The sequence below is a fragment of the Henckelia pumila genome, unplaced genomic scaffold, assembly GCF_033568475.1.
Source record: "Henckelia pumila isolate YLH828 unplaced genomic scaffold, ASM3356847v2 CTG_663:::fragment_2:::debris, whole genome shotgun sequence".
Taxonomy (NCBI): Eukaryota; Viridiplantae; Streptophyta; class Magnoliopsida; order Lamiales; family Gesneriaceae; genus Henckelia; species Henckelia pumila.
Genome location: NW_027331876.1, coordinates 8,150 through 20,000, shown reverse-complemented (window position 1 = coordinate 20,000; position 11,851 = coordinate 8,150). Strand labels below are relative to the sequence as shown.

The 11,851-nt window shown below is 32.3% G+C and overlaps 1 protein-coding gene across 1 annotated transcript; it reads right to left on the bottom strand.

Annotated features, from left to right (window-relative positions):
* Nucleotides 1-1,196: 1,196 nt before the first annotated feature.
* On the bottom strand, nt 1,197-6,456 carry LOC140873571 (fimbrin-2-like). Its single transcript, XM_073276740.1, has 14 exons — nt 6,220-6,456; nt 5,956-6,129; nt 5,151-5,392; nt 4,890-5,061; nt 4,150-4,188; nt 3,985-4,053; nt 3,780-3,896; nt 3,355-3,566; nt 3,003-3,158; nt 2,713-2,912; nt 2,476-2,633; nt 1,864-1,960; nt 1,656-1,747; nt 1,197-1,525 (listed from the first exon to the last, which is right to left on the bottom strand). The coding sequence occupies exons 1-14, from the start codon at nt 6,304-6,306 to the stop codon at nt 1,337-1,339; spliced, it is 2,004 nt and encodes a 667-aa protein (XP_073132841.1). The 5' UTR covers nt 6,307-6,456; the 3' UTR covers nt 1,197-1,336.
* Between the last annotated feature and the right edge of the window lie 5,395 nt (nt 6,457-11,851).

The window sequence follows — 11,851 nt, the reverse complement described above, 5'->3', positions numbered from 1 at the left end:
CAATTTTCACATTCCTTTGGGGCAAATCTTATTTTTGGTCTCCACCAAAGCTGGGGCTTTTCAGTTAAAATTAATGTCATTTTGTTATGTAGTGTCAAATATGGAATAATAATGGAATCCCATTATAAATTAAGCTACCGTTTGGGGCTGCTGTTATGAATGTTATGGGTAATAAATTAATGACAAGTGTGATAAAATATAGATGAATATTATATTGTTTTACATGTTTTAAATTTATATGATTATTGTGTCTATTATTTAATAAAATATTTAATCTCTTTGTAAAATCAGAATCAATCATAATTGTTAAAGAAGATGAATATTATATTGTTTTATATGTTTTAAATTTATATGATTATTGTGTCTATTATTTAATAAAATCTTTAATCTCTGTAAAATCAGAATCAATCATAATTGTTAAAGATTATGTTTGTAAGATCTTATTTATATCATGTTTTTCTATCACAAGAAAATTGAAATGGTTGAAAAATGAGATAAACATTATATAAATAAAAAAAATTATGACTCGTCTCACGTTGCCAAGTATATCAAACGATAAATAACATAACTTATATATAACTACTATAACAGGATTTATTTAACTAAATAACCTCCGTTTGATCATGATTTGAAAATATAACCTCCTCAATTTTTTCCTTTGTTTTGGTTTTTGCATTTCCTTTGTATTTGAAGGTTATTTTGCAAAGTTTTTTTGAAAGAAGGTCATAAATCAAAAAATTTGGTTGATCAAGGTCATTTTTCAAACGCTCCCTAAATAATATCAGTATCGTTATTACATAGATCAATTCATCTTTTAAATATATTTTGTCATATATATATGAAAATTGTAATTATATGCAAGAAAAAAAATATCAAAGTAGGAAAAGGTTTTTATATTATGTTATTAAATTATACTTTAAAAATAAGTAAATTCGTAAAAACTCAAGTAAACAAAAAAAAATAGGGTTTTTATATTTATTCAAAATAATATTGAGTTTCAATTTTATAAAATCCTAAATATTTGTTGTAGTAAAAAAATGAAGTCTACAGTACCACTTAGGACAAAGTCTCATGTTCGAGACTTAATTAACTTCTCCCCGACTGGAACTAATGAATGGAAGGGTGTACAAAATGGCCATCTTTACATCAATCCAAATACATGGTTTTATGACTATACAAATGTGTTTTTTTTCTGGTTTGTTTGTTTCAGCAAAACTGCATTCAAATGCTCAATTCTACACTCAAAATCACTCTATAAACCAATCAAGGATCAAATACAATACAATAAAAAAAAAAATACTCATGCTCAAATTCTTTGAATTTCAAGCCTCCTTTCTTAGTTACTGCTGTCATCCAATGATGATTCAGATGCAGTATCATCCATGGTGGAGTTTGAGCTCGAGCTCGTATCTACAAAGCTTCCAGTTTCACTGTCTGAAGATCCAAACGGTCGATCTTCCATCGGTTGTTTCAATGTCCAATACATGATGCTTGCAGTCAATGTAAGGATCATCTTCTGGTTTACCTGCAGCAAACGAAAGAGAAATATGAAGCATTTGTTGGTAGCTTTCCCCTTTTTTGACTGTCCTAAGAATGAGTTCATCTCCTGTTAGTTTAGGAGGATTGTTATCGTTTAAGTTTATTGTTTAGATTACCTCGATTATGTCTTCCGGAAGCAAAAATATGGAGCACCCCAGTTTCCTGGCAATACTTATGATGTATGTTGCATTCATCTTCTTCTCATCCTCTACATCATCCAAAGTTTTAGGACAATAAAATGAGCTTCAAATTGATGAATCCATGAGAAAAAGGCATGTAGAAAAATGATATGGATGCAACTAAATCACAAAGAAAGATACATACCATTTGATCCCTTTGTAACTAGACTCCAGTTGACAGATCTTGGGTGCACGGCGCTGAGTAGCTCGAGGAAAAATATTCCATCAGACAAGCTCTTATCCTAAATCGTGAAATTACATAACTTTTCATTAGAAGTCATGTTTCTACAATAATAATAAAATGGATTGAGGCAAATGAATAAGACGGATGGAGTGGAATAATAGACCAATAAATATGAAAGCAATAATTTACCACTAAGCAATTGAATGTAGTACTCTAGTGTTATGAGGGGTTTTAAAATTACTTTCAGTTGTAGTTTTTGATAAAGTAGTAGAAGTTCGATCTTATAAATAAAAGATATCTAGAAAGTTGGAGCAATTATTGTGAAAGCGATTGTCATAGAATAACTATTGCACATTTGCACTAGTTAACCTATGTGACACAACTATCAAAACATGATTAAAAATCTGAATTATATCTTTACATCAGTTATAACCTCTTGGTCCTCCTGCAATTTTTGTGCTTAAACAAGACGTGTGATTGATCCGGCTCTTTCAGTGACTAGAGAGAATGAGGGATATTCGTGTTTTCAGTTATATACACATCCATGGAATGAAAATGGTCCATGAATTATACCTTGAAACTGATCATGTGACTTTGACTCCCTGAATTTTTTACCTTTCCATTAGCCCACTCTAAAATGTCCGCATCAGTAATTTCCTTACCATGGGAATGGAACCTCAAGTTTTTCAAGAGCTGAAGCATGTTATACCTCATCAACTGCCATAGAAAGGCTGAAAATCCACGAAAAGAGTAGATGTTACCAAATAGCACTGAGTTTTTCTTCTCAAATATATGGCATTAGAAAGTTACCCAATATTAGTTTCTTATTCCCTTGAACAATGTCATTTCCAGCTATATTGACCAAGGAAAACTTCAAATGTTTCCCTATCTTCACAACTTGGTTGCAGTTTTCTACTTTTCTGAATGGCATCTTAATCGGTGGCTTAGAAGCTATTTTCCAATTAACAATCCCTGGGGACACTTTGTCAAGTGTCTCGAGCAGAAGCCATCTGCGAACAAAGCAAAAATGTCCAGATTTCTGAATAACTTCACTCTTGGAGGAACCACTAAAGTGGTAAATCTTCTCAAGAGATACTAACCCGTTTCTGAGATCTTCGAAGACATTGTCAATGTACGAGGAATTTCCGAGACTATTCATCCAAAACCGGAATGCCCTCTCTTCTCTGGAGATCTGTGTGTCATCCGGTAAAGTTTCAAGAAAAGATATCTGTTTTGTTTGGGTCGAGAGTCCATTCCTGTATATGAAGTCTCCGTATCACTAAATATTGTCAAAACAAAAGAAATAAAAATGTTTCATACAAAGTTTCTAGAAACTGCTATCATATTTTTGCAGTTGTAGCAAAAGAGGCCTTATTCAGTTGCTGATTTGATCACCAATAATGCATAAAATGTCAAAATCAAGACGTACCATAATTTAGAAGGTACTCTCACCTGTGCTGGAAGATATGGGCTACAAAAGCAAGATTAAGGTTTGGAGAACCTTCAACTATGTCTTTTGCCGTTAAGTATCTCTTGCAACCCATTCTATCAGCATGTTCAAGAACTAACTTTGCTCTCTCAAGATGAATTTTTAATGTCAGAGTAGACGGATTGTTGTGTTCTGGGGCTAGAACATTCAAGAGATGAGCATAGGCCTCAGCATCCTGCTCGTCCAGGAATTTCACCAGTCAAATGTTAATAGCATCCCATCTAGGAAATGGTATTGAAGAGAAAGCAAAAACCACAACCAAATGGAGAAACACTACCAATCAAAACAACCAAATACCATGTGAACTGTGAACATGATTATAATGAGCATTATAGAGCACGTGCAACAGAAGACAGAACAAATCCAATCTCAACTCATTTCCATTTACCTTTACATCAGATGAGAAGTTTGTAACAGTTTTTGCGTATCCTGCCTTTTTCAATTGAAAATTCATCCATCTTAACAAGATCTTCTCAGGTGGAAGGCTCATCAACTCTTCCACATCCTGATAGTTAAAATAATAAAGTGGATAAGCTACAGCGGCCACGATATTCTTAGGGCAAGAAAAAAGATTCCACTCTGGTATCAGTTACCTTACTATCATCAACCAATTCAACCAACTGTGGTGTTTTCTTCAAATTGAGGTCTGCCAGCAGTTGTATCTATAAGAGCATGTGGAAAAGGTGCAATGTAAAAAGATTTAACTTACTGGCATCTGTGATCTTAAACTATAGGTATATATAAATGTTGATTTTTACCTTGATAATTTGAGATATGACTCCAAGAACAAGATGTCTCTGAAAATTAGCGGTGCAAAAAAATTAGATTGAAGTCAATTATGAAAATCATAATTATATCTACTAGAAACAGCACGATAATCAAATGTTAACTAAAGAAACTAAATCAACACACGGAGAGGTGATTTTCAAACAAATAAAAAAAGACAACAAAATTCGCCAAGCAACCAATAGAACCTTTTAAGCATATTAAGAGATAGTGACAGAGTGGGAGTTCCGATTACAGTAAGTTAATAATAGGAACAGAAGGACAATTTCAGATAACATTAAGAGTAGATTGGCAAGATGATTAGAAAACATTTTTAAGCTTGCAAAACCAAGCTCCATCCGGTAAGCACACAGCTTCATATTCATTTGTTAGGTTCTCCTAGACCAAAAGAGAGAGAATGAAAGAAAAATGAAAATATTTCAAAATTCAAGTATTTAAAAACAGTAAATTCAAACCTACCAGAAAAAAGCTTGACGAGTGCTGAGAGTGGTGTATGTTAATTTTCATCAATAAACACTTAAATACAAACAACTACTGTTGAATGGAGTTTGAGCATAAAAATTATTGACTGGACAAGAACTAAGAAGAACTATCATTAAAATGACTCAAGAAAAAGATAAACTAAAATATCATAATTTGTGTGGAACCCCTTTGGCAATGAATGTGAAAGAAAAGTCTAGCTTAATTGAGAAAATGGAATGAGCACACATACCCTCCCTTCAATAAAATCCTGAGTTCCTATATTGACTACTGTGCATCCAATTGCCTTGGCAGAGTTGAGGCATAGGGTATGATTCTCATTCCTCTCCCATGGATTGAGAATTCTCTTTGTATTTACAGCACGCTCATCGATTGTTCCAGGTACAGCAACATTAATTAGCTTACTGCATTCGAAGGACACATTTCTTAAAATCCAAACGACATTCACAAAATAAAGAGCACACATGCATGACTTGCAATAATAGATCATCACCAAATAAGAACTCCGTCTTTGGCAATCTCAAAGAGATCATTGGTGCTTGCATCAATAGGAAGGTATTTCTGCAAGAATTCATCTGCGGCAAGATAGTTATTGATATGTGCAACGTATGATGCTTTTTCAGATTCGCTTATTGTATGTAGCAATGTGGAAGTAGGAGATTTCAAGAATGCAGATGAATTCTTTGCACCACTTCCCCTTCTTTCGGTTGCTAGAGCTTGGAGTTTGAGATAAACCTGTCACAACATATTAACAAATTTTTCATACAAACTACACATATAATAGAAGAAACAGAGAAACTGTAAAATTAAAGAATCAAATTGTTGAACCAATTTTGAATTATCATGAAAATTCAATATAAATCCACAGGCTGAGTTGACAGTGTCCAGACATAATGCCTAAAAGCTCAATTGCCAAATCTTCTTTATGCCTTGCATATGTTAAAACATCAGGACAGTGACTAATGTAACAGACTTGTTATGGAGATCGAATTGAGAAAATTGGAACCAATAGCAAATAATGAAGTGAACAACTCCTTCCTATTCCCAACAAAGCGAATGAATAGTCCTGATAATATATGATCGGAGCACATTTTACCATCGAAATCATATCTTTGAGCTACGTTTAACTGCTAAGAAATGAAAAATGAAAGAAAGAAACCAACAATACATAATCTTGATCAATGGCTTTAGATCTTTCAGCTTTGTTACATCGTCTCGATAGATCTTAATATTGAAGAGACTTAAAGTTAAAAAATTTTTGCAATCAAAATTCGAATTGAATTGCTCGATGGGCTTACCCTGAGAAAGAGTTCAAAATCAACTTCAGTCTCCAAATTCTCATACGAATCTTGGAGAAGCACAGTTCTCTCTTCCACCGTCAGATTCTCGCCCACGTGTTTGAGCCTGGACATCTTCTCCGGCAACTCCCCCAGCTTCAGACCACCCCCGCTCTCCCTTCTCATCCCCATGAACTGCAAGAACCGCATTCATCACAACCGCATCCTAAAGAATTCATTCAACATCAAGAGAGGCAACAAAAAAGAACCCAGAACAGAACTTACAGAAGACTTCAAGCTGCGTAGCTCCACCTGCGTGAACTGATTCTGAAGCCATGGATCTGAAACCAACACCCCAACATAGCCAGCCATTGTTAAGAATTGTTGGGACTCAATAATTCAGCTAAAAAACAGAGAAAAAGGAAAGAAAAGGGGTTTGCGTGAGGAGACACACTGGGGTAGGAGCAAAGCTGTCACACAAAACTTCAGAATTCAAAATAATATGTCCCTCTTTCTTTCTTTCTTTCATTTTGAATTGCTTGAATCATTGTTTTTTTCACACGGTTAAATCAAAGTGATTATTTAATATTATTAAATGAAGGGTTTTAACGGTCATTTATTTTTTAGTAGGGATTCTTTTCATTTCATTTCCTTTTTTTTTTTTTGGATAATGGGTTAATTGATTTCTTGCCATCTCTTCTTCATTTTAACAAAAAATTCTTCTCAATATTATTATATGCGATCAAATAGGGAAGGGTCGATGCTATCTTTGGGGTTGCTATCCCTAAGGGCAATTTAACGGACTCGGTCACATAAGTAGATCAAATCAATTGATATGCAAGAAACTGGGTCCGTTAAATCCCCACTCAAACACTATCCGGGTGAGGTAACATCGACTAGATCATCAAATAAATGGTGATCTCATTATATTTTTAAAATCAAAAAATAAATTTCATCATTTTTTTAAATGAATCAAATATCATCATTTACATTCAAAAAAAAAAACACACACACACACATTTTTTGTATTATTGTACTTGTTAATCAGTTAATGATAAAATATTTTGATGCTTTACAAAGTCGATTTCTCCATGTCTCAACTTTTGATGATTCAATACCTCCAAAAATTCACCTGAAAAACCATGTATAAATCAGTTAGGAAAAAAAGGATTTATCTAAGAGTGACTTCCAGATAAAGTTAAGTAGAGCATGTGATAGTAAAAAAAAAAATTATTGTAGGAAATAAGAATAAATATATAATAAAAAAATCATCATTATTAAGTAAGAAAAAACGTGATAAAACATGCTGAATTGCTGATAAGTAGTACATGTGATGTGCCAAACGATTGTTTTTATGAGTGATCATATTTATTGTGAATGCATAAAGTAATTTCGAAATAATTAATTTTTTTTTTAGTTTTTTTAAGAATTAAGAATTATATATGATTGAATTGTGTATGTAACAATTAACACGATGTGTTCTTTATTCATGAGTAAAGTATAAAAGCACATCACATGGATGTGGTTGTACTTGTTGCTTATGGCTGCTTTCATTGCTTTTTTACTTAAAGTGAAGTTTGGGCGCAAACCAAACACAAAACTCGACCAATTGGCACTTAATATAGCTGAAGTTTGTGTTGATAAGTACGTTAAGTTTAATAATCGGGCGGGTTTTTATTGAATTAATTTTTTTTAATAAAAAAACACTCATTCTCCTTTATATATATATATATAGTTTTTTTATGGTGTCCAATACTATATGTCCACTTCATGTCCACCATGTACAAGTCAACTCATCTATTGTATCGATCAACTCATCTATTATACATGGTGGGAATGAAGTGGGCATATAGTGTTGGGCACCATAAAAGAACTCATATATATATATATATTTAAATAATTAATTAATGTTATACTTTTAAAATCATATACTGAAGGGAAAAAAAACATTCTAAGACATATACATGCATTTGTTTAGGGGAGGGGATAAAGACTATGATAGGCAAATAAGGTTTGTCCCGATCAACTATTTTTAGGTGAAAAAAAACTGAGAAATGCTTCTTAAAAGTTCTCTCAAACACTACCTTAACGTGTTTTAAAGTTATGTTTAGAGGAATTGTTTAAAGTTAGGAATTTCAAATCCGTTGATTTGTTAAGAAAAATTCATTTGACAATAGATTTCAAATCTCAACCGATTTTCTGAGTCATTGGGATGAATTTGACAAATGCACTCCAATATGGAGTTACTTCAAAAATTCTTTTCTAATACGTCCTCAAGTCTAGACCCCCAAATCTAATCGCAACATAAGAGATTTTTTTTTTATTTTTACTTTTAGGAAAAAACAAGTATTAAATTTAATCATCTATCATTTTGCTTCGATGTGTGATTCCATTTTAAACAAATAATAATTACACATTTTGAATAAATTTCAATAAACTCCATATTTTTTCAATAATATTAACCTAAAAAAACAATTCCAATAAAATAACTGAATGTTATATCTTTTGAAAGATTAAATTTTTTTTGGCATTTTGCATACTTCATATTGTGAAGATATAGGATTGAGCAATTATTGCAACTCAAAAATTTCTTTTTCCAAACTTTACTCTCCTTGCAAGTGGGAACAAAGTCAGAAAATTTTATAAGGCGTGGTGAAATTTTAATATTGTTATTTTTCAAAACACTATTAAAATAAATTAAATGTTAAAAGAATATTTATTGAACAATTGTGTATTTGGATCAAGTAGGCGGTCGTTTTAAAAAAAAAAAAAAATTGAATAAAAAAAAAAAAAACTCGTATGTAAGAATTAGTGGGATCAATGAGGTTTTTGACTAAATTATAGGGGGCAAGAGTGCCAAAATTAAATATTTTTAATGAAATCGGGTAAGAGAAACAGGTCGTGGCCTGTGAGGAGTTGAGGAGGACAGTCACACCCACTGTCCTCCTTTGAGTCCGTCTCTGCTTGCAAGAAATTGAATATTGCGTGACGACCTTAGTTTTGATACAGATTATAAGGTCACAGTCAACACTTATTAAAAACTATAACCAAGTTTTGTCACATTTTGTCATGTCTAAGTTTCAAATATTGTTGGATAATGGTTTCAAACCATATTTTTGTAAAACAAAAAATTACAAAACCGACACACACACTCACGTTTGGTGAGCCAAGTGAGATTTATTGATTTTGGGCTGCGAATATTTCATAATGTGATTTATTTTTTATTTTTTATTTTTTATTTTAGAGATTTTTTTATTTTTTGGGGGAGGATGAGTTGCATTTTCAAAAAGTATTAGGGTCCACCATGAGAAAGATGGTTTGCTTTTAAGAAAGTTTGAATTGATTGATAACCCAACGGCTCCACCCCCTCCTCACGTCAATAAATATAAAATCACCCACGATATGAAATAAATGTATCTGATATAAAAATCTTATTATTTATCAATATTTTATATTAATATCATCCAAAATATCTGCGAACAAAATTTTTATTATTTTAAAAAATTTTATTATACATTTTAAGAAGATTGGCTACATATATGTCTATAAGGGAAATGTCGATGCCCTCAAGGTGGCATGTCAGTTTGTGATTGGCTATATTTGTGTCTGCAAACAAAATTTTTATTTATTTTAAAAATTTTTATTATATATTTTAAGAAGATTGGCCCACAAATATAGTCAATCACAAACTGACACGCCACTACCCTCAAGGTGGCATCGACTTTTCCCTATATAAGTTTTTTCCCGAGCCAATCTTCTTTGTAAATACATATCGATGAATGCGGGAGGAAAACGGAAGGAAAAAGTGTTGTTCAAGAAATTTCTTTTTCCAAAAAAAAAAAAAAAAGTAATGAAACAATCGAAAAAAAATGATAATCATAATATTAACCTAAAATGAAAAATAACAAAATTGATTGATTTCGTCGTGTAGCGAAAGTAGCATAAGATTTGACCTGAAAATATAGTGGTAGAGGTAAAACGAATAGATTAATTTGATCTAATTTATTTTAAAATTGTTATTATAGACTTATATACTTTCATATATACAAAAAATATAATTCCAATTTTCATCCAATAAAGTTAATTTCTTATATATATATATATATACATATATATATATATATTCATTTTATATTAAAATAGTTGCTCTAAAATTAAAATTATTGACGTGGAATTAAGCCTCACGTGCAATGTTTTTTTTTTTTTGAGAGGCCTAATGTGCAATGTCGAAGCTATCAATGATGATCTATAGAGAGAGCCACGGTGGAGAAAATGGGCAAACGAAGACAATATGAGATTAGCCGGACAAGTTTAGAAACTCGAGTTGTGAATATATATATATATGATATATCGAAATAAAGTGATCTCCTTGGATGAGCTAATTAGCCGCGCTAACAAAAATCCTTCAATAAGTGATGAGCTGTTGCTGACCTAAAACCACGAACAAAAGTGTTAAAGGGCTTCCGGCGTATTGATAGTTGTGTTTTTGTTGCATTTGTTAGTATCATTTTAGTGTCGTTTAGCATGCATTTATATGTTTTATTTTAGCATTTTGTTCATTTTGCATTTTCAGTGTTTGCATGATGGGATTCTTGGCATCTCTCGCTCGATCTGCAGAAGTATGCGGATCGAGCGAGCGCATACATTATGAAGACAGTAGGATGATGAAGTTGGTCTCGCTCGATCCGCAGAAGTTTACCGATCGAGCGAGACCCATTTTCCGCAAGACAGTAGCATCTGCATATTTCTCTCGCTCGATCCGCAGAATGTTGCAGATCGAGCAAGAGCCGTGTTTCGGAAAATTTTTTTTATTTTTGGCAACTTTGTTAATTTAGTTCCTAGCCTTTATTAGACTTTTATTCTGTTTTTATTAACTTTTATCAGACGTTTTTTTGGAGGATTGGAGGCTAGGGTTGGTTCTTGAAGATTAATTCCTATGTTTTCTTCTTTTCTTTGAATTTTTATGAATTTTATTATGAATTGTGTTGGCTAGTTTTTAATACTTGGTTAAGGAAGACGAAGCCCTTGATTAATTTACTCGTGAGATTTTTGTTTTACAGAGTTTGATTATTGTTGAGTATCAAGTATTATTCTGATTTATTTCATGATTGTATGTTTGATTATTAGATTGATCACCTGATAATTCTTATATATAATCTAATGCTAAATTGGAGTTTGAATCCGTAATTGTTCGAATTATCTGATTTACGAAGCAACTACAATTAATAGTCGTCCGCTTGTGAGATTAGGAATTGTAGGGATAATAATTGACTAGGCTAAATTCATCCGCTTGTGTATGAGTTTTCTAGATTTATCAGTTTTACTAGTTTGCATGCTATCGTGAGTTTAAATCTAATCGCTTGTATTGGGTTGATTCATTGATAAAGGTTATCTTAGAGCGCTTGTGTCTAGTTAACTAAGATTAAGGTAAAACAGGAATTTAATTTCCAATGATGAATATTCAACGTGATTAAAGATTTTTAGATAATCGATGATCGAACGAATGAAATCAAGGGTGTAGTTGACCGAAACCAAGTCTCGTCTCCTATTGAATTTCTTCAATCTTTATTTAATTTTGCATGCTAGTGAATTTTAGTTGCTTAAATTTCTTAGTAGTTAATCCAAACTTGAAAACCCACCTATTTTATTTATTTAGAACACTTTTAAATTTACCCTTCCTTGTGGGAACGATCCCTACTCACACTACTACATTTTTATTGATTATCTGATTGAGTTGGGTAATTTGGGCGTACACGATAAGCGCGACCAAATTTTGGCGCCGTTGCCGGGGAACGGTGTTAATTTATTGTGTTCTTTTTCTTTTTGTTTTTATTTGCATTAAGCTCACTCTCTTGTCTTTTCTTTGTCACTAGTTCTTGCTAGTTCATGCTTTCAGGTGATTTTACTGAGGAAGACT